Source organism: Monodon monoceros, unplaced genomic scaffold, assembly GCF_005190385.1.
Source record: "Monodon monoceros isolate NGI ecotype Baffin Bay Population unplaced genomic scaffold, NGI_Narwhal_1 Super_Scaffold_2, whole genome shotgun sequence".
Classification (NCBI taxonomy): Eukaryota; Metazoa; Chordata; class Mammalia; order Artiodactyla; family Monodontidae; genus Monodon; species Monodon monoceros.
The window spans coordinates 60,587,646-60,611,871 of record NW_021703776.1 but is presented as its reverse complement, the minus strand read 5'-3'; the positions used below and the strand labels follow the sequence as shown (position 1 = coordinate 60,611,871).

General features: G+C 39.3%; 1 protein-coding gene across 14 annotated transcripts in view; it reads left to right on the top strand.

The window, feature by feature from the left end:
• The window catches only part of PDE1C (phosphodiesterase 1C), a 610,522-nt gene that overhangs the window by 545,287 nt on the left and 41,009 nt on the right, over nucleotides 1-24,226 (top strand). For all 14 annotated transcript variants that reach the window (XM_029234327.1, XM_029234329.1, XM_029234335.1 and 11 more), the window contains 3 exons: nucleotides 1,857-2,032; nucleotides 10,070-10,300; nucleotides 17,090-17,167. In XM_029234327.1, coding sequence (XP_029090160.1) covers nucleotides 1,857-2,032; nucleotides 10,070-10,300; nucleotides 17,090-17,167 — 485 coding nt within the window. The remainder of the gene's footprint in view (nucleotides 1-1,856; nucleotides 2,033-10,069; nucleotides 10,301-17,089; nucleotides 17,168-24,226) is intronic.

Below are 24,226 nucleotides of genomic sequence, written 5' to 3'. Positions count from 1 at the left end.
ACATACCGCGGAGCGGCTCGGCCCATGAGCCATGGCCGCTGGGCCTGCGCGTCCGGAGCCTGTGCTCCGCAACGGGAGAGGCCACAACAGTGAGAGGCCCGCGTACCGCAAAAAAAAAAAAAAAAAAGATAAAAGGAGGACTCAAAGTTGTACTCTCTGTACTCTCCAGGCTGGCCTGTAAGGGGATGACCAGGGTCTAGGTGATGACCAGCAGGTTCCCAGTACCAACCCCCCACCCCGCATTCTCTCTTTTGGCGGCTTTGCTCTCAACAGCATCAGTCACTGCACTTTACCTGCTGTGCCCAGAGGGTCCTTGCTCCCCATACTCCAAAAGGAAAGTACCACTGATCAGAGTTATCACAAGAAATGAAACTGACTTTCATTTCTAGGTTCAGGAAGAAAATAGAAAAAACCTGAAATTTTAAATCACCTTCTGCCACAACTTCACTACATTGAGGGTAGTTTAGTAGTCAAAGGGCACAGCCTCTGGAGTCACAATCCTGGCTTAAACATCCTGATTCCATTCCTTATTAGCTGTGCCATCTCAGGCAAGTTGCCTCAGTTTCCCCATCTGAGAAAGCATGGATTCTACTCATAGGTTACTGGGAGGATTAAATGAATTATTTAATCTCCGTAAAGCCCTTATAACAGGGTCCAGCACAGGGGAAGTGTCAGCTACAATAAAGCTAATGCTCGGTCTTTACTAGTCGTATTACCAGTAGTACAACTCTCCCCTCCTCCTCGTCCATGCAAAACCTTGGGCTTTGTCATAAAGGAGAGAGATGTAATGAAGAAAAAGAAGAAAAGAGCAAGAGAAGGAGTAAATAAGAGGAAGAAAGGCAAGAAGAATATTAGGACAGTGGGACCCCAGGGATGCTTAAGATGGAGGGACCCAGTCAAGGCTGCTAACAAGGAGGACAGAAGCCCCCCTGCCCGAGTTCCACAGCTCCACAGCTCTGCCGGCGCTGGGCTGAGACCTGCCCTACTTACCTAGCCAGTCTTGGTTGTCATTCAGTGGATTTGCATTTGTGTCAGTCACTACTGTAGCTCCTTGGAAGTGTGTGATACTTTAAAGTTTCCCAGAAGGATGGCACTTTCTATATTATAATGTTATATATATTACTGTATTCCCTATGTTCAAAGCTTAAAATGATACCATCTTTAAAAAGGTCTCCTGCATGACCGATCTCCCACAATCTCCATGCTGTCTGTGCCTCTCCACCTTCCCCAGGAACATAAGGAAATCACCTTACTCTGGCCTTGGGGATCCTGAGATCAGAGGATCTTGACCTCAGGGGGAGGGAGAGCTGGAAAGAAAGAGGACCAAGTGACTGGGTAACTTGGAAAAGTGGTCAGTGTGGAGGCAGGTGGGTGAACTGTGGAACCAAGTAGAAGTCAAGTTTAAATGCATTGATTTCCGAAAGTCAAAGGCAGAGAATTCTTGTGTGGGGAACCTAGTCATATGGAAAAAGAACATCTGAACTATGGGGACTGTGGGGACGATCAATAGTCATGAGGCTGAAATCTTGGGGTTTTGTTTTCCTACTGAATATGGAGACTTTCCCAGCTGTTGAATATGGAAAATAGGAATTACAAAGCTCAGGCCCCAGGAATTTCACACAGTGAAATTGAGTGTTAACTGAGTGTTAACCACTCTTCTCTTAGGCTTGTTTATCGGCACACATTTTCCAAACACTAACCCTCCTCTTCCGTATGTTGTGGGGTTTTTTTGAATTTTATTTTATTTACTTTTTTATACAGCAGGTTCTTATTAGTTATCTATTTTATACATATTAGTGTATGTATGTCAATCCCAATCTCCCAATTCTTCCGTATGTTTTTTTTTTGTCCTCCAGTTTGAACAACATCAGTTCGGCAGATGCAAAGCGATCAGGTGTCAAGAGCTCTGGCTCAGAAGGAAGTGCCCCAATCAACAATTCGGTCATCCCTGTTGACTATAAGAGTTTTAAAGCCACTTGGACTGAGGTGGTGCACATCAATCGGGAGAGATGGAGGGCCAAGGTGCCCAAAGGTAACGTGCTGCTGGGGAATATTATCCAAACCACTCAGACCCGCTTACAAAGCAAGGCACTGCCACCCCTGATTTATAGGTGTTGCAAATGAAGCACAAACTCAGGATATAAATTCAAATTGCTGAACGTTAGGATCGACCATCTTTTGATCTTCATTATATCGAACACTCAGCGCACGAGAGAATGAGGCTGACCACCAAGCTTCCCGACAGCGTGACCTTTGTGCTATATGACCAGACTCTTCTCGAAATGAAGATTCTACAGAGAATGGGTGTTGCTATTTCTTGGTTTCTGCTAGGCCATTTTGTCATTCTTATTTCATGTCATGCGGCACAGTTATGAGGCCTTTATTCCTTCTTTTATCTAAATGAAGCCTAGCCAGTAGCCACTTCGGCCATTATGTTGGGATAGAAGGGGCTTTAATCTCCTTACATGCATTTTTATCTTTCATGTTCTCAATTTCCCTTCAGCCATTACTCAGGCTAACCTTCTAAGATGAAGGTAATGTGCGGTTAACAGAAATTTGAAGACAGAAAAGTCATCACTCTTGATACTAGAAACAAACAAACAAAAACCCCTGAAATCTGTTTTTCTGAAAGCTGAAATTCATTTGCTCATATGCATGTTTGTGTTTATTGAGCATGTGCTACATGATTCGTACATACTGCATGCTCATGCTATAGTCTAGGTAGGAACACATCCCTGAGGTAAGTCTTAGGAAGCTGTGATGCCTGATTCCAGAGAGGGCACAGACGTGGATGGCTCTAGAGCCCAGCAAGGAGACTGATCTCAATGGGGTTTGTGGAGGTGAGCCTTCAATAACAGTCAGTTTTCGCCAACATCTTATTGAATGCCTACCGTATGCCAGGCTCTGTACTCTGTGTTATTCACAGAGGTGAATAACAGACATCCTTGTCCTCAAAGCTCATGGTCTCCTGGGTGGGGTGGGGAGGCATTTGTACAGAGTTTCTTTCAAAGTAAGAACGGGAGTTCAGTTGAAGCTTTGCACTCATCGCCAGCACCTACTGGCCCCGAGCCCCAGACACTCATTACAGGCAAGGAAAGTTTTATCTCCGGTCACAGCATCGCACATTTTTATCCACCCAGTGTCGGCACAAGTGAGAAGAAGAGTAGGAGTAGACAGGCACAGCACATTCTGGCAGTCTTGGTCCTCAGACATTGGGGGCAGGGGGCTGCTTCTAGTGTGGAAGAGATGAGACCTCACTGCTGGAATTATTCAAAGGCCAGCACTGTGTCCTGTCCAAGTGGCTGTTCAGTTCAGGTGGGGCAAAGGGTTTATCTTTACGACTCTTTTAAGGCATAATTGGGCCCTTATCATTTGGGGACAGAGGTTGCATCCTGACCTCTGGAGGGAGCCAACGCCTCTTCCATATTTTAGGTGTGGCCTCTCACAGTCTATTCAGATGCTTTAAACATTGAAATCCTCCCTGTTGGCAGGCACTGCAAGCAGCAATGGTAGCTACTGCATCACTTCAAAGAAGCACTCATTTTTTGTTTGTTTTTTTTGCGGTACGCGGGCCTCTCACTGCTGTGGCCTGTCCCGTTGCGGAGCACAGGCTCCGGACGCGCGGGCTCAGCGGCCATGGCTCACAGGCCCAGCCGCTCCGTGGCACGTGGGATCTTCACGGACAGGGGCACGAACCTGTGTCCCCTGCATCAGCAGGCGGACTCCCAACCACTGCGCCACCAGGGAAGCCCCCAAAGAAGCACTCTCTTATAATCAATTACACTCGTTACACTTGAAAATTCAGTTCCTGACAGCACGCCATTGAAAGTGGTACTTCAAAATAATTTGTTTGCAATTATGTGGCTTACTAAAATTACCTTCTGAAACTAATCACCTGGGGGAGCATTAGACAGTTTCTTTTGTAGGAGAAAATTGGCCCTTTAAAAAGAACAGATAAATAAGCACTAATAGTTTTTAAATATGTGAGGTATGCTGATAGAGATAGTCTTAAGCTAACTTGTCTCTAACCTTGGTTGGGGTGCTTGAGAAGGCATCTTGTAGCTAGGATTTGAAGGATGCCTGGGGTTGAGCCATGAATTTGGAAAGGGAGAACAAGGAAAAAGGGGTAGACAAAGGCACACATATATTTCGTGGGAGGATAGTTTGGGTATCAAAGCAAAAGTTGGGAAAAGAGAGAGTTGAATCCCTACTTGCCCTGTGCTCTTTGACAAATTCAGGCAGAGTCTTTGAGAAAAATTCCCTTTGGGGGATGATAATAGACATCGCAGAGTTGATGAAAAGAACAGAAATTACATAAGTAAAGCACTGAGAACAGAGCCTGCACATGGTTAGTGCCTGATAAGTAGTAGCTGTTATTTTGAAAAACTGGAAAAGAAAGTTAGAAGTTTGAATGCAAAGTTAAGAAGGTGGTGGTCAAAATGCCCACCTATAATTAATATTTTATAACATTTTCAGCTTCCCAATAATGCCGTTGGCTGGTTGGCTGGTGTTAAGAAATTCAGTTTGCATCTGTTTTTCCATTGGTGGTTGGTTTGTGCTATACTATTCCAGGCTGTTTTGCTCATGATTCTTTTTTACCAGAAAACCCCGATTTCAGCAAAGGCTGCCCTGCATGGGGCACTTGAATATATGTTGTTATTAAATTGATCAGAAATGGAATTGGATCTAAAGTCTTAGTTTTATTAATCAAACTGATTTACAAAGCTAGCTAGGCCAGAACGCATAGTTGTTAGGAAAAATTGAATCAGTATTTTTTTTTACAGCTCTTAGGGCTGAAAATCATTATTCCCAAACAAAGATATGTAGGTATAACAATTTGCAAGTCTGATAAATATTGATCAGTTTCCATTCAGGATTTAATACTTTTTAAACATTTTTTTCTGGTGTAAGAATAGTAGGTGTTTAGGTTACCATGCTGAAATATAAACAAAATATATAAAGAAGAAAATAAAAATCACTCACAACCTCTCCAGCCAAATATAACTACTGTTGAAATTCTGATGTAATTCTTTTAAATTCGATTTTCAATGCATATTTATAAGTAAAAATTTCCCCTTAAGTTGAGATTATAGTGTATGTAATATAGTATTTTCCTTCTCTATTTCTATTTTGAAGATTTTATTCTGATGCTGAATATTCTTAGAAAATATGTAAATGGCTACATTGTTTGGAATACCATAGTTGAACCATTTCTCTGTTACTGAGCATTTTGGTTTCTAGTTCTTCATTATTGTCTATAACATGGTTATGAACATACAAGTTCAGCAGTCTTTGAGCCTACATCTGATTATTTAGGGTAAATTTCTAAATATGGAATTCCTCTGTCAAAGTAGATGAAAAATTCTAAAGCTCTTGATGTATATCATCAAATTTCTTTCAGGACAGTTTTTTTTTTAAACCGTGTTCTCTTTCAGTGGAAGTATAGTGAGAGTGCCATTTCCCTATATTTTCCCCCTTTATTTTTCTCATTGGGATGTTTATATTTTTATTACTGATTAATAATAACTTTTTATATATTAAGAATAGTAACTCTTCAGTTGACAAACTGTCTTGCAGTTTCTGCCCTACGTCTGTCCAGTTAGTTTGTCATATATTATACCTTTTAACTTTGTTTGTTTTTTAAAAATATATCCTATTTTTATTTTACTACAGATTATCTTCATATTTTTATTGAATTATGTCTCTATCAAGGTAAATATGAAATAGTATATAATGATACTCCTTTGCAAGTGCTGAGAAGTTTATTGAGTTTTTAAAAATTTCCTCCATTGTCACTCAGTTTTTATTGAAACAATAAAAGATTTTCAACCTAGGTGATTGTAAGTAAATTGCTATTTTACAATTAACTTATTCTTTAATATTATTTTAAATATTTGCATCAAGTTTTATATCTAGCTTAACAATTATTTTTATTTAACACTATGATGTACTAGTTTTACTGTACATCATTAACATATTTTCCTCATTCTGAGGTTTTTTTTCTTTTTTTTTCTTTTTTTTTTTTTTTTTGTCCACGCTGCGTGGCTTGCAGAGTCTTAGTTCCCCAACCAGAGATTGAACCTGCTCCCTCTGCAGTGAAAGTGCAGGGTCCTAACCACTGGACTGCCAGGGAATTCCCTCATTCTGAGTTTTTAATGTTGATTGAATTTTTCTCTCAGCTGAAGCACTTTTGCTAAAATTTTTAGAAAGGTCCAATGGGAACATCTTCTGAGTCCTGAATTGTCTGGGAGTACCTTCCTGTTGTTCTTGTATATAATCAAAAGTTGACTACTCAGAATTCACATAGTGTCTTGGTTGTCTTTATTAAGTTAGATTCTCTCCTTTTCTTTCTTTCTCTCTCTGTTTGTAGGTGGTTTAGGTAGGCATTTCAGAGAATTATATTAAGGAGTACTTAGCCCAATATCATTTTTAACCAAGAGCCTGTAGCATCATTATTCCGAAAGGCAAATGAAATGAAGAAATCAATGTATTTCTCCAAGACTGCACAGACATTCAGTGTAGGATAGAACCAGCTCTCAGGAGGAATGTAATTTATAGATCATGAGGGCTGTGCTCTACCTTAAGTCTTTAGCTCCTTGCTTTTGGCCATTTTCATAATGATCACATCACTACAGATGGTGTGAAATGGAAAGCAGAAGGAAATGAGATTGAACTACAGTGTTTGCTTTCTACTAGTCTAGGAGCCTAGGAGTTCCATGGATGTTAAATCTAAAACCTGAAAAGTTAATTCTTTGTATATATGTCATCTCTGGAACTGTTACCATATACAAATTAATTGTTCTATCACCTACTTTGTCTCATAGTAGGAAAGACTTTATGTATATTAATATTTCACCTTGAAAATATAAGGGGATTGGATTACAGTGGAACAGATATTCCTTCTGTCAATTTATTTTCTCTTTTCTTATTTATGTGTTTGCTTGTTTTTGTCTACTTATTTTGAGTAGTAGCGCTGGATGCTGATGGCTGATCACACTAATATCAGATATTTCAGAGATACAAAGAAGAGATAGGAGTAGAGTAGAGAAGTTGTAGAACATTTCAGAGCCATCCATTCGAACATGACTGCTGCAGAGAAAGGGATCATGTCGGATCTGATTATGATGTCATAAGAGCTACCATTCACTAATTTAAACGTTAATTGCCTACTGTCAACTGTAGTTGAGCCCAAACAGACTTGTTTCTGAAATGTACCCCCCGGTTTTTGGGGGGGGTTTTGCTAGATTTTCTGTAGAAAATTGGTCTGACTCAGTTGTCAAATGAATTTTTCTTGCTTAGATAATATGTTGCACTCTTGTAGCAAAGCAGAATTTAATACCTTCAGCTTTCATCAGAATTACTTTTCACTTGGGGATATTTTGAATGTTGAAAGTTTGCAGTAGATTCAGTGGGGATTCTGTGAGAGGATTATACATTATTTTACCTGATATCTGAGTATAAATGAATTCTCTTCCCCCTTGGCCCTCTTTCCATCTCTGTGTAGTAAGTACAGTCATCTTTTTACTTACCTATAGTCAAATACAGCCAAATGGCTAATTTTTTTCACGGTAGGACTTTAGGGTGTGTATAGTTCCTGTATTTTATACTGGTCTGGATTGCTGGTGATGGAATATGAGTCAGGTTCATTGGCAGATAGGGTGAATCACACCCTCTGTGTACATTTCATTTAGTCAACAAATACTCCATGAGCATCTGCTAGGTGCCAGGCGTTATACCAAGCACTGGGAATTCAGTGATGGAGCTGACATTTGACCTTTGTCCTCGGGGCATTACAGAAGGATAAGAGGAAGTCTGGACGAACATTCTAGGGAGCCTTCTGTGGGCCTGCAGCCTACTTGAGAATGCCATCTCCCTATCTTCTGCAAGGGCATTCTTTTACTCTTTAGTTGTACCTTTCTGTAGGAGTCAGAAGACATATTATACTATATATGCACATAATTATGCAGTTTTGTTAAGAAATTTTTCCTTACCTCTTCACTGTAAATTATAAATACATCCTGTTGGGAAGTAGAATATCATGAAATATTGAATGGCAAACATTTAAAATTGAAATCAGTGCTTATCAATCCTTATTGCATGTTAGACTCATCTGGAGAGCATTAAAAATATCCTATTTTTGCCTCTCTCCCTCCAGAGTCTGATTTAATTTGTTAGGGCTGAGGCCAGGGTATTGGTTTGGATAGGTGGTTGGATGAATCAATGAAAGGATGAATGAAAACTTCATAAAATATTAAGGAGGACATCTGAGCCAGGCAAATGTAAGGGCAGGAAGAGTAAAATGAAGCCAGAGGTCATAGACATGCACAAAATACAACGCCATAAAGCCCGGCGAAAGTGTGAACCTGGAACCAAATCTGGGTTTTGTGCTCTTTAGCAGCTGAAACAAAGGGAAACGTGATCACATGCATAACCACTCTGGTGCCCATTAGATTAAAATTTCACCTGTCATCTATGAAAGCCAGCTGTTTTCAGGACCAGGGCTAACCAAGGGAAGTAAAGAAGAGCCCTGGTAATGAGGTGTGGGGCATTTGTAACACATCTAGAGAAAAAAATGCAATAATGCTTTTCATAGTGGAGGTTGGAAGCCCTTTTGAGTGAATAGAATGCTAGACAGTGAGTCTGTAGACCTTAAGGGAGGATTGGTTTCTGTTAGGTGCCTTCTGTTGGTCTCTGTAGGTTACTTCCTACAATCCAGCTCCACTTCATTGCCTCCAAGGCTCTGCATGATCTCAGCCTTGCATGTCCTTGGTCACTTGACCACGTCATCTGTCACTAGCCCCTTACTAAATTTGCTTTAGCCATACCGGCGAACTCATTGTCCCTGGAACATACCAAGCTCATTCCAGTCTTACGGCCTTACACTTTTTATTTCCTCCGCCTGGAATGCTCTCTTTTCTTGATTATTGCATGGTCAGCAATTCATCATTCAAGATTTGGTCAAATGTCACCTACTTCACCTCCTTACTTAATGCCACCTCCTTCCCTTATGCCGATCGCGTTCCATCATATTACTCTGCTTTACTTTTTTGTAAAACTCTTTTCACCATCTGAAATTATCCTAGTGATTTGTTTGCTTAATTATGGTATTTTCTACTCTATAAGCCTTCTTGCTTGCTGCTGTATTACCAGTGCCTAAAACAGTACTTGACACTGTAGCTGCTCAATAAATATTAGTTGAATGAATGTATCCATTTTTTCATGAATCCTTGACCATAGGCAATTACACTATGTTTTTGATTAAACACAGAGCCAGACCCTTTCACAGTCAACCAAATTGGAAATAAGGCTGACATCCTCTCATTAAAGAGGAAGGCACAGACCAGCATCCCTGGCCAAACTAAAGGCCACCTCTCACCCTGTGGACAGTTTGAAGACCATGTTTTTTTGTGAGGCCCAATTACCCTCCTCCTACTTTTAAATTCACAGGCAGTGGCCTGCAACAGTATTATTCTAGTGGTGGTTATTTTCCCTGTATTTTGGTTTTGTAATCAGTTTTTTTATGTTTAAACTCCAGTTCCTAAGCAAATCTACATGAAACTTCAGTTTTTACTGGGCTGTGGGAGAGCTTTGTAATGTCTCTGAGCCTCAATTCCACGTTTGTAAAATAGGGTTACAATAATAGTAGCTGCCATACGAGGTTGAGAATGAGAGGAGGTAATCCTTGGAAAGCACTTAGTATAATACCTGGCATAGAGGACACACTCAAGAGAACTTATTGATGGTAATATTAATATTAATAATGCCAATTACAGTATCGGTTTATTAATTATTATTATCCTTATTATTACTTTCTCCCCATCCCCTTCTTCTAACCCACTGTTTTCAGAAATGACATCACCATGAACAGATTTTTGGCTTCCTGAATATACATACCAATCTGACTTGAATTAACCAAAATTATACCCCAAACACACAGTAAACACCTTAGGTCATTTTAATGCATTAATTCCCAATGCAAACTCTTGCTTTTGTTCAAAGAGGCAATGCTCCTTATGGCATGACCTCTTTTTATATTTTCTCCACCTTTCCTGGTTTGTTCTGGATGCAGAGGAGAAGGCCAAGAAGGAAGCAGAAGAAAAGGCTCGCCTGGCCGCAGAGGAGAAGCAAAAGGAAATGGAAGCCAAAAGCCAGGCTGAAGAAGGTGCATCTGGTAAAGCGGAGAAAAAGGCATCTGGGGAAGCTAAGAATCAAGTCAACGGAACAGGAACAAACCAAAGTGACAGCCCTCGTGGGAAAAATTCCAAAGCTGAGAAGTCATCAGGAGAAAAGCAACAGAATGGTGAGTAGGATTGCGCCAGTGAAAGGCTCTTTTCAGGGTGCTAATGATGTGATGAATGGATGCTGGCAAAGAACTGCCCCTGTGAGGACAGGTCACAGAGCAGGGCTGCCCTGGCCATCCAGCTGCTGCTGATCATACCTCCCTAGGCTGTGGATCCTATTAGGATCCCATCAAAAGCAGCCAGAAGCTTGCTTAGACCACGCTCTCTGGGGAGATTTATATCTTTTGGGCCCTTTCCAGCTGGGTCATTTTGGAGACTCTGGCCAGCACCTGTCTACCAGCAGGGGAAATTCCTATTAGCAATCCCAGCACATTCCTGAGTGCTTAACGCAGGAATGAACGAATAGAAAGGCAGTCTTCTGTAGGTACCATCCCCCTGGCAGGGCCGGCACTCATGTCTGCCTAAGGTCTATTTCCATAGTATTGTCTATATATCTGTAGGTGAACAAGTATATACATTAGGATGACCAGTCATCCCAGTTAGCCTGGGAATGAACGGTTTCCTGGGATTCAGGGCTTTCAGTAGTAAAACCAGAAAAGTTCCAGACAAGCCAGGATGAGCTGGTCACTGTCGTGTGCATACAGTTGATGATTTCTTATATTTAATGCAGCAAATATTTATTGGTTAACAACTCCGTGCCAAGCACTGCTCTTGGCACTGAGAATTTAGAAATGAAAAGGCCACAAGAAGTCCACAATCTCCTAGGGGATATGGACACCCTCAGAATTAATTCTGAGCCAGTAACAGTAGTGGTATGGCAGATAAAATACCCAACGGCCATGTGCAGAAAAGAGTAGCTTTGTTGGGTCTGGGGATTGCAAGATGTAGTAAATGTCAAAGAAAGCTTCAAGAAGAGGTGATGCCTAAGCTGCGTTTCAAATGCTGAAATTTGGGGGGACACAGGGACTTCTCAGCCAGAGAGAATACGATGAGCTACTGCATAGGGGCATGGAATTGCTTACCTTGTTTAGGGAAGAGCAGGAAGTTCAGAGTCACTGGAGCTTTCAAGTGCCAGGTTGTGGCATGGTCATCTGGCAGTCAGACAGACCTGGATTCAAGTCACAGCTGCGCCTCTCACTTCTTGCTGGCCTTGGCCAGGTTACTTAACCTTCCATTGTCTCTGTAAAATGTGCATAATAATAACTGCTCACAGCTTGGGCCACTTGTGAGCTTCCAATAATAATAATGGTAGCAAAAGCAACAATGACAATAAAACAACTAGCATTTATTCATTATACACCAGATGCTGTTTAAAATTCTCTCTTGGGAAGTTCCTGGTGGTTCAGTGGTTAGGACTCGGCGCTTCCACTGCAGAGGGCCCGGGTTCGATCCCTGGTTGGGGAACTAAGATCCGGCAAGCCACGTGGTGCAGCCAAAAAATAAATAAAAAATAAAAGACCATCCTTTAAAAAGAATATAAATAAATAGATAGATAAATAAATAAATTCTCTCTTTACATATTCACTCTCTCACCTGCCTGGTAGGTCCAGGTGATCTCCTGTGAACCATGGTCTAGCTATTATGCTACACAGCCCAAGTAAATGAGAAATACGTAGAAAGTGCTTAGCACGACACTCTCCAATTATTTTTGCAATTGACATACATAACATGTAGAACAGAAAACAATGTTTTAATACATGTAATAATGATAAGAGCTCATGTTAGGACTTCCCTGGTGGCACAGCGGTTAAGAATCTGCCTGCCAATGCAGGGGACATGAGTTCGATCCCTGCTCCCGGAAGATCCCACATGCCGCGGAGCAACTAGTCCTGTGTGCCGCAACTACTGAGCCTACACTCTAGAGCCCGTGAAGCACAATTACCGAGCCCACGTGCCACAAATCCTGAAGTCCTCGCGCCTAGAGCCCGTGCTCCGCAACAGGAGAAGCCACCGCAGTGAGAAGGCCGCGCACCGCAACGAAGAGTAGCCCCCACTCGCTGCAACTAGAGAAAGCCTGCGCACAGCAACGAAGACCCGACGCAGCCAAATAAATAAATTAAATAAATAAAATGAAAAGGTGTTTAAAAAAAAAAAAAAGCTCATGTCGCGTTCCAAGAGCTTTGCCTAAATTCCTTCAGGTAAGCCCCACGAACACCCCAGGAGGCAGGGAAGGCCATCATCCAACTTGCCCAGCCTCTCAGCAGCCAGGTTCTGGAGACAGCTCGTAACTAGTCTGCTTTGTATTCAAGCACATCATAGGTCAGAAAATATGTTCAATTCAGTAAGAATTTCTAATACAGCTGTTGGAGTTTTAGAGAGCAAGGCAAAACACCCCTGTTTTCCCCTACTGAGGGTGGAACCAACTGAGAGGGAGATACCAGAATCAGAAAGTGATCACAATGTTAGCTCCACTGCAACTGGAGCTGAACTGGAAAACACAGACTTGATCTGCTGAGCACATGGGCTTCTGCACACATCTGCCCTGAACTGGGCATGGCCCACGGGACACTGGCAGAGCAGGTGGGATCAGGCCTCGTCCCTCACCCCCTACTCTGCACCTAAGCAGGCTGCTTCTGCAGTAACAGAAAAGGTGTGTGTCTCATGGAAAATGCATCTCAGAGGGGGCTGGGGGCTGGAGAAACGGGTGGCTGAGCTGAGCTGTGCATACTCAACTCTTCCTTCTAGATGAGTCTCTCCTTCCCAGAGGGGGAATATGTAAGGACTGGTGAGAATGGCAAGATGTGTTTCTTCCCTACTTTTTTTTCTGTTAGGGAAGTGGGCTTAAAATGTCTTTCTCTTAATAAAAACAGCCACTATTATGTCAGTAACAGTTATGGAATGTTTAATATGTGCCGAACACCGTACGTGGGATTTTACGTACACTAAATCAGTTAAAAACCCTAGCAACTGTATGAGGTAGATATACTCATTTCCATTTCGCAGGTGAGGAAACCGAGACTCAGAACGATTAAATCACTTGCTTAAGGTCAAGCAAACATTAAGTAGAGATTTCAGGTCAAATAGGAATATGTGAGTCCAAATTCTGTATTCCTTAACCAGCATGCCCTTATTTGCGCAGTTCAGTGCTGTTGGTGAGAGTAGGAAGTAGGAGGAATATTGAGACCCAGCTACTGTCCACAAGAAGCTTGTAATCTGTTTATTCCAGGGGTTGGCACACTCTTTCTATAAAGAACCAGACAGTAAATGTTATGCTTTGCAGCCCTACAGTTTCTGTTGCAACTACTTAACACGCCTGTTTTAGTACAAAAACAGCCACAGATAACATGTAAACAAGTGAGCATGGATATGTTTCAATAAAACTTTATTTATGAAAATTTAAATTTTCACATGTCATTAAATATCCTTCTCTTTTTTCAACCATTTAATAATATTAAAAACTGTTTTCAGGTTGTGGGACCTATATGACCAGGCACTGGGGCCACATTTGGCTCATGGGCCATAGTTTGCCAACCCCTGGTCTGGTCAGGGAGAGAAACCAATGAGTACAAACATGCTGGTCACAAAGGAGGTTATACATTCTACGAGACAGGTATAAACAAATACCCAGAGAGGGCAGAGGTGGCAATAATTTATTTTGAAGATGGTTAGGGGAGTGCCTGAAAGAAAACAGGAGCCTGAGCCTCCAGCTAGGCTGGATTGACTCACAACTGCGTTCATTTCCCAAAGTAAGCAGTAGTCTACCATTTCCTTTAAAAATTAAGTATTAAATGAGAGGTGGGAAAAGAAATCAATTTTGAGCAATAATAATAAAGGCTAATGGTGGTTCGGGACTTGGTTGCAGCAGCCTAATTAAAATGATTTATAACTGCACAGAAAGGCTCTTTTGTTTCCCCCTGTTTATTGAATAACAGCTCACATCAGCCGTTAGTCCATATTCAACCCATGGGAAATTACCTAATGGATTCTGTTCAAGGAACATCATCAAACAAACATGTGTCACTTTCCCGGCACCCTTCTTTGTGCTCGCTCAAGATAACTTCCAGGGTGGAGCTGAAGGATATTGGCTAATTGTGGTTCTAGACATTTGGTCCCCTATCAGCAGTCATGGGAACCCCTAAGCTTTGGTCTCCATCAAGGTACTTTCCCCTTTAGCCTCCCCAACCCTGACTGAGGAGAAAGCAGGCTTCCACAGGCTGCTGGCTAGCATCCAGCACATCAGACGACTCCTCCTGACCTCTGGAAGACACCCTGGCCCTGCTGCAGCTGTGGGTAAAGCTCCAGTCCAGGGCAGCCCTGAAACCTTAAAGTATTGTGCATTAGAGGTGTGCAGTCTCATTGAGGAAAGAAAGACCATTTTTCTGTAGGGAATTAGTTTGACTACAAGACTCAGGATCATCCTTGAGTTCATTTCTGGCATCCTTAAAATAGGGAAAACCCAGTGCTTGAACTGTTCCTTGGGGTTTCCAAAGGAATCCATCTATTTTGGCCATTGGTAGTGGTAATGTGCAATGACCATGTGCTTCACTCACACTCCTCCTGCTGGCACTGTGGCCAGAGTTGACTCCCCTTCCCTCAAGCTTAAAATTTGTCAAATTCCATTAAAACTACTTATTTTGTAGAATGTAACCTAAAATGGTCTTGAATTATCCTTGGGTAACCATTTCTATATAAATCTATAGGCCAAAGGCATTTAAAAATGGCAACAGTAAATGAAAGTCTGAAATCTAGAACTTAAGCTTCATAGGGAAGTTGCAAAATACAGTACTTGAGAGCTTGGCCTCTAGAATCAGACCTATCTGTGTATGTTATGGTAAATTACTTTATCTGTGCTTTAGGTTCCAGAGCCATAAGATAGAGATGATTCTGTGGGTTTTTGCTTAAGACTATTTAATGTTTAAGCAAAATCACTTTGTAGAAAGATCAGTTGGTCATTTGTCAGATCAATGGCTTAAACCAGATCTAAAGTAGCCAACAGGAGCAGTTTTGCTATATAGCAGCAGACACTCTTGCAAAGTTTGGGGCAGAGATGCAGCCTGAGAGTGTGTGAAACACATTCAGGAGAGCAGTCCACTGCACTCAACACAGCTGGCCCGACCAGCGTGTGACAGAGTGTCCGCAGTGAAGTCAAGGAAAAACTCAAACTTGGAAAACGTCCTCAATCATTTGGTGATTCAGCAAATTGATCACTTTAGTGAATTAATCTTTGACGAATTTGTCTACTTTCAATAATAATACCTTCATAATGGGGTTGCTATGAGAATTTAATGAAATGATGCATGTAAAGCATTTAGCACACTGCCTGGCACAAAGAAAGTAGAAAAGATAAATGTACCCTTCCCGCCTTGGGCCCTGCTCCCCGCTTCCTGGCTGCAATAATTGTTAGGGTCTTTTTGCTTTATTAATGCCAGTAATTTAGTAGTAATCTATTCTTGGTTTTATGCAGGCTAAAAAGAAAGCCGCCATCAGTAAGATTTGTAAGAAAAATATCCGAAACTTGAGAAGAAATCTGAGAGAAGAAATACCATGTCCTTTCAATGTCACACTGGCGTATTGTCGAAAAGACCTGCCCAAGGGTTATTTAACTGTCTTAGGGAGGGGTCAGCAAACTTTTTCTGTGTAGGCCCAGATAATAAATATTCCTGGCTTTGCATGTCTCTGCTGCAACTATTCAACTCTACCATTGCAGCAGGAAAGCAACTACAGACATTATATAAATGAATGGATGTGGCTATGTTCCAGTAAAACTTTATTTCCAAAAATGATAACAAGCCAGATTGGCCCACGGACAATAATTTGCTGACCCCTTGTTTTAGAAGAACACGACTATGTTTAACTTTGTCATTTACTATTTGCTCAAGCCTAGGTACTGTGAAGTTATGTACTTGACTTGACTTGACTTATGTACTTGACTACTAGAGGAGATAACCCCAACAGTTGTAGTTTTATTACCCTGTAGGACATAACCAGTTTCGTCTCTAACCTAGCAATCTTATTTTAATATATTTCTAAAATACCTAGAAATATCCATTTCCTTTTTTTTTTTTTTTTTTGCGGTACGCGGGCCTCTCACTGCTGTGGCCTCTCCCGTTGCGGAGCACAGGCTCCGGAAGTGCAGGCTCAGCGGCCATGGCTCACGGGCCCAGCCGCTCCGTGGCACGTGGGATCTTCCCGGACCAGGGCACGAACCCACGTCCCCTGCATCGGCAGGTGGACTCTCAACCACTGCACCGCCAGGGAAGCCCCTATCCATTTCCTTAAATGCTCTTGGAACCATCCTTACTGTCTTCCTGGTTCCTTCATAAATGAATTAAATAAATTTTTCACACATGTTCACTCTACACTGGTGTGCATAGTGTTTTTTAACTTTTACATATTACATTTCAACAAGCTCATTAATTAAAGTACCATTTACAGCTCTGTTTTAGAATAACAGCCGTCATTGAGTGACGTGCCAGATAGCACATTCGATACCTTAAATGCATTTATCCTTATATTATGCCTATAAAGTAGGTATTATTATCACCATTTTGCAGATAAGGAAAAGCACATAGAAGTTAAATAGTAGCTATTAATTGATATAACTTGCAGTAACACAGGTTTTTCCTCACTCCACAGCCTAATAGTAAAGCTGAACTGCCTTCCTTGGAAAATAACACCATTGACTTAAGTACAATCCTGTTTAACATGAACTTTCAGTCTTAATTTCCAGATCATAATCCAATTTCCAGGACCTAATCCAGTTTCCTGATATTTACACTCAGACATGTAACCCCTCACGACTAAAATTATGTGGTTTTTTTCTTTTTTTACCTTGACAGGTTTAAAGATATCTATAACTTCCCCGTTAGCTTTATACATGTACTGTTTGTCATGTTTATTACTTTCAGGTGACTTGAAAGATGATAAAAATAAGACAGACAAGAAGGATCAATCCAATGTCAGAAATGATTCAAAGAAAACAGATGGTAAGAGCATAATTCCCATTATATTTTTCCATAAATTGTGCAATTTAATGCAAGCTTGTTAGATTTACACATGAAGTTGCAATTGTGTGGAATTGTTAATATAGTCTTGTACCCTGAAAAAAAACATTCACTACATTTAAAGAGTACTATTATCCCTTTTTCAATAATTTACAAATTATTGTTGTATCTTTTCCCTTCCACCATACTTTCTCCATCACAAATGAGTTCTATACTCTTTCTTTTCCCACTTGCCATTTTTCATTTTAAACTTTATGAAAAGTTGATTCTGGGCTTGCTGATTATAATGGAATGGAATGTAAGTCTTTGTGAATTATGCAGCGTAAATGGGAAATGTTCCATGTTTTCAGTTTTCAATTTTTTATACCTTTAATGAGTTATTATTTTGGGGAAGAACAAAAACAGAAATCTGTTCAGTGTTATCAGTATGTTGGGAGGCCCACATACTGGAGGATGTGCATAGCTGTAGAATACAGTTTAGTCAGCAAGAGTACATCTTAAAGGCAAGCTTTGGATGACAATCCCAGACCAGTTAGAATGAACCTACATTGTGATGGGCTTCATGAGCACTGCTTTTACTTTGCATAAATAGCATTCCATTCTTTATAAAATCTGAAAGTTCAAATTATATTGCCCTCCAAACTTTGGACCATCAGATTGAGAAAACTACCCTCACCTTTTATATAATCCTCCTGTTTCAGTTATAACATGGGCTTATTCCTAGTTATCCCCCCATACATATAAGTGGTATTAAACTAAAAATGAAAGTTTTAGGAAGTGGTTTTTGTTAGGGTCTCAGACTCTTTGAACCATACCTCCCTGCAGACATTGTATTAGATGCTAAGCTATTCTTTGAGTGGTTTGGTTAGTCAGAGAAGAACAAATGTAGGGTAATCAGGTTGAGGAGTAAGAAGAAATTTGAATACAACTCATACATCTGTTAAAAAGAGAGAACTGCCTTTAGTTTTCATCTCTAAGCCATTGTGATATGCTCTCTTTACCCATATGCATGAAATCAGTTCTTTCTTTGAAGATCATTCAAATAACTCACCCCAGGTATCTTATCACATAATATCTGGGGAACACACATGTCCAATTTTTTTACCAAATTGTTTATGCAAATGGAAACCACTTGCTTAATACATACCCTCCTTGAATAATTGTGACTAAGACATGAATTACATGGAGATAAAATAGGATTCAGAATGACAGTCTCTTAGCCAGACTCTGTTATGGGTAAGGTTTGTTCAAGTCCCAGACATCATTAGACCCAAGTTAAGGTAACACAAGCCAGAATATGTACAGTAGAGGAGAATGCTGTTAGTTATAAACCCAGCACCTGGACACCTGACCCATCCTATATCCAGTGACTGACCCGTCTGAATTCCTACAGTATAAAAGCCCAGAATAAACCAATTCCCAGATCTTTAACATGGGGTCTTGAATCTTGTTGTATGTTTGTATTGTGCTATAAATAACTGTTGTAATGTATTCATGTGAGCATTGTAGGTTAAATTTTATCACCTTCATTACGCCCTTTTATTTTACCTGTGTCTTTTTTAACTGAATTATCACCAGTATTTTAAATAATTAAACTGTTTTTTTTTTTGGTGGGGTGAAGTGATGAAATAGATATTTTGTTCTATTGTACAAATAAGCATAAAGCTTGATTATTTAATGAACAGGATTCTTGATCCCATAGGGCAGTGAACAGGATGCAGTAAATAAAGAAGGGACATTTTCTGATGTCTATCCTTTTTCCCTCCATAACTCCAACCTTCCACTGATTCAAATTGAGTCTGGTGTGTCCATATACTTGTAAGTCTGGGCATGAAAAACTTTGTATTTTAATTTCATTGATGGGCTAACACGACATCAGTCATTATCATTGCTTTGGTGTCATCAGGACTTAGATCATTGGGCTTTAGTTAATTGTGTTATCTTAGCCCAAAATCCTATCAGGACTAAAGTTATTTCTTAGTGGCATGAAGTGGAAAAGAATTTGATCAGCTTCATATACCCCTTCTCCATTGCATTAAAACTCTCTACTTTAGAAAAAATTTTAAATGATATGCGTATCAGTAGATATATTGATTTTTAGGAACTATCTAGTAACAAGCAGATACTTTTTGAACGTTTCTTTTTAACGGATCTTATTACATCTGATGACCAGAGAGAGTCAATTTAACTATTTTTAATGCTCCTACCCTTAATCCAACCCCTGGGAACCAGCTCTAATTTTTGAAAGGGAGTATCCAAGCACAATTCGGTGCCCAGTGTGATCAAACCCACTATGTTTTGAAGTTTAATATTCTATGCATTCAGAAAGAAACTCAATGGAAACTAGACTACAGTTGGCTATTCCCAAACTCCAGTGAGCTGAGGCACACACAGAAGGAAGGAACATGTGCTGAAAGGGTAAATTACATCCTGGCAAAATGAACACATTGCAGTTGTACATTATCTCTGTCAGGCTACTAAAGTACTGTTCAGTACCCTGCAGCACTAATTTTCTAACTGACTTCAAAGAATGAATGCTCTTTGAAAATACCTTGTTTCTTAGGGAGAAATGTACTAACATAAAAAGATCTAGGTTTCTGAGCCAAGATTCTCTCAGAGGCTAAGTTTTTACACTGTCATTGGGAGACTTGTGGGGTGCCACATGAATGAATTATTTTCAGTGTGTTTTTAGTCATGTTTGAAACAGCATAGCTATAATTTTTATAGTTGCCCAGAAATATGAATTTGCCCTTAACTTTACGTGACTACATTAACAGAGATATAAGAGATAGCCACTCTTTGTGTCTCTCAAATGATTCTCTATAATTAGGCCCTGCAAGGTTATTTACCAAGTCCCAGGGAGGGAGTTCAGCAGAAATTTTTCCTTTATTGAATGTTCTGGGAATTGGAATGTTAAAGATGTCAGTTCATGAAATGTAAGTCAGTTGTGAAGAGTGGAGTGGACAAAATACAATCCATGGACATCTGCTTCTGCAAAGAGGGCTACCAAGAATTAGGTTTACCCTTCCACCTGAAACAATTTTTAAAAAAAGACAACATATGTGGAAGAACATATGGTTTTTCAAGAAATGAAGACATCAAGAAATATTGGGCATCAAGAAATGAAGACAGTGCTCTCTAAGAGACAAGAAACAAATGAAATAAGCCCGATGATTGCCTCAGCTTACTGCATTGAGAGGGTTTCCAGGCAGACCTGATGGATTCCTTGTGTTGAGGAGTTGACTAAGGATCCAAGGATACCAAGGCAGCTATAATTAACGGGATAAAACACAAGAGAGGATAGAACTGAAGAGAGATAGAACTCTAGAAATCTGAAGAGTATTCATCAGAGTACTAATTGACTCTCAATGAGGAAACCACCTGAGACCAGGAAAGAACCATTCAAGAGGTTTAGAAAGAACAGTCCTGATGTTCACACTTCACACAGAGCAATAAAAGCGCCTATTCCTACTAGCCAGACTAGAATACCTCATAATTTAAAGGGAATTGGAATTTAAAGGGAATTGGGTAGAATACTCATAATTGTCTTGCCTTAGCAGGGGAATAATTAGTTGTAGGCTAAATGTTGCTTTAGGCTCACCTAACGAATCTGAAAATCAAGATATAAGAGGATCAAAGTGTTTCCAAGTAACTGCATCCCAGGATAAAGCGTGTGTGTGTGTGTGTGTGTGTGTGTGTATACACACTCCCAGCAAGCTAAAATTCACAATATCTAACATCCAATCAAAATATACTGGACATGCAAAGAAGGAAGAAAACACTACCAATAATAAGAGGAAAATAACAACTAATTGAAATCAACCCAGAACTGAAACAGATGTTAGAATTAGCAGACAAGAGCATTCAAGTCGTTCTTACAATTCTTACAACTGTAGCCCATATGTTTAAGTAGAGACATGAAAGATATAAAAAAGATCAAATGTCTAGAGATGAAAACTACAGTGTCTGATATGAAAAATATACTGGATGGTATTAACTAAATAATATTGTATGGGATTAATGATAAACACACTGGATATGATTAGACATTTTGGAAGAAAAGAGTAGTGAGAATTAGCAATAGAAACTATCTGAAATGAAGCACAGAAAACAAGAATAGAAATTGTAAAGAGCATCAATGAGTTGTAAGACACCTTCAAACAGCCTAATGTATGTGTAATTGGAGTCCCTAAAGTAAAGAGGAGGGAAAGGAGGAAAGAATATTTGATGAAATAATGGCTAATATTTTGCCAAATGATGAAAACTATAAGTCCATAGACTTAAGAAGCTCAATAAAACACAAGCACAAGGAATATAAAGAAAATTACACCAAAAGCATATTATAATCAAATTACTCCAAACCAGTAATGAAGAGAAAAATTTAAAAAACAGCTAGAGAAAAAGATACATACGGAGAGATGAACAAAGATAAGGATAACAGTAGATATCTCATCAGAAACAATGCAAGTGAGAAAACGGTGGAGCAACATCTTTAAAGTGCTAAGGGGAAAAATTCAACCAAGAATTTTATACCCAGCAGCAATATCTTTCAGATATTAAAAACTGAAAGAATTCATTACTGGTAGACCTACACTACAAAAAATGTTAAAGAACAGCAGAAGGATGGATATGCCAGATGGAAATATGGATCCACACAAAGAAATGAGGAGCACTAAAAATGGTAACTAGATGGATAAATATACAATATTTTTTCTTATCATTTAAATATCTTGACTATTTAAATAATTGACTATTTGAACAGAATAATAATATATTACTGAGTTTATAGCATATATAAAACTAAAATGTATGACAGCAATAGCATAAAAGTGAGAAGGGGAGAAATGTAAATATGCTATTGTAAAGTTCTACTATCATACATGAAGTGATATAATATCAATTGAAGGTATTGGATTGGCCAAAAAGTTCATTCGGGTTTTTGGCCAACCCAATAGATTGAGATAAATTAAGAGCATATACTGTAAGCTCTAAAGCAATTACTAAAATAACAAGATAATGACATATAGCTAATAAGCCAAAAGAGATAAAATGGAATCATAAGAATAATTAATCCAAAAAAGGTAGAAAAAGAATAAGAAAAGAACAAAGAATAGATGAGACAAATAGGAAACAAATAGCAAGAATATAGACTTAACACTAAGCATATCAGTTATCACATTAAATGTAAATGGCCTAAACAGCCCAAATAAAAGGCAGAAATTTTTAGATTGTAAGACCCAAGTATATTCTGCCTTTATATTAAAAGACACAAAAACCCAAAAATAAAAGGATGGAAATTGGTGTGCCAAGCTAACAGTAATCAAAAGAAAGCTTGCATGATTATATTAATACCTGATAAAGTAGATTTCATAGCAAACACTATCACCAGAGAAAGGAGTTTCATTTCATGATAAAGTCTATTTATCAAGAGGATATAATAATCCTTTACATTTATGTACCAAAATGCATGAAATGAAGTGTAAAAAAATTTTAATACACAATTCTATTTGGAAGAATTAACATCCCTCTCTCAATCATCGACAGGCTAAGTATATATAAAATCAGTGAGGAAAAGAAGACTTGAATGACATTATCAACCAACTTGACTTAATTGGCCTTCCCAGAACACCCACAGTATGAGAATACATATTCTTTTCAAGTGCACATAGGACATTTATAAATATAGATTACATTTTGGGACGTAAAGCAAGTCCCAATAAATGTAAAATGATTCAAGTCATACAAAGAATGTTCACAGGTCACAATGGAATTACATTGTCATAGGATGTTCATATTGTTTTATTTTCTTTTTAATAGCTATAGAATTTATAGTGATGTTGTCTTTATCATTTTTTATATTGGTGATTTGTGTATTCTCTCTTTTTTTCCTGACCAGTCTGGCTAGAGGTTAATAAATTTTATTAATCATTGTCATTAATATTTTCCATTGTTTTTCTGTTTCTATTTCATTGATTCTGATCTGATCTGTATTATTTCCTCTCTTCTGCTTGCTTTTGGGTTTGCTTTGCCTTATTTTTCTAGTTTCTTAAAGTGGAAGTTAATATCATTGATTTGAGATATTTTTCCTTTTCTAATATAGGCCTTTAATGCTGTATATTTCCCTCTAAATACTATTTTAGTAACATGCCACAAACTCTGATTTGTTGCATTTTTATTCACATTCATCTCAAAATATTTTCTAATTTTATTTTAATTTCTACATTGATCTAAGGATCATTTAGAAATATATTCTTAGTTTCCAAATATTGGGGAATTTTCCGGAGATAGTTGAAATTTAAGTTCTTTCTAAATTGATCTATAGATTCCATGCGATCTCAATTAAAATCCTAGGAGGCTTTTTGGGTAGAAATTGACATGCTGGTTTTAAAATGTATATGGAAATGCAAATCACTCAGAATAGACAAAGCAACTTGGGAAAAGAAGGAAAAAATTGGAGGACTAAACAGGTAGGCCTGATTTCAAGACTTATAAAGCTATAATAATCAAGGCAGTATAGTATTGGCATTGAGATAGACAAATGGGTCAGTGGAGTGGAATAGAGGGTCTAGAAATAGATCCACATGTATATGGACTTCTTATTTTTGACATCGTCAGATGAAGGAACTCCACATTGACAGTAAATGAAGGGTGGATTATGCTGTAGAAGACTTGTTGACACTAAAATGAATACTTGTGACCAATGTGTGGTTTTGATTGCTAGTTTACTGTGAAATATATCCTTCATGTACACTGGAATGCTCACATCTACTGGCCAGTCAGCGGTTTCTTTCTCCCAAAGGAAAACCTACTGGGGAAGTCAAATCATATCAGAAAGTTGCCTGCTAAGCTGATAATGTACGGGAAGTTAGTTGATGAATTGTGACTTCAAGGTAGAATATCCTGAAATGTCTGTCTCTACCATTGGGATGGATCTGCCAAGAAGAGTGAATAGGGACCATCTTGTGTACACTAGATACAGACAGTGCAAGAGGCGGCCCTCCATGGCACCCCTTTTATGTCTAGTCTCCTTTTGGATCTCAC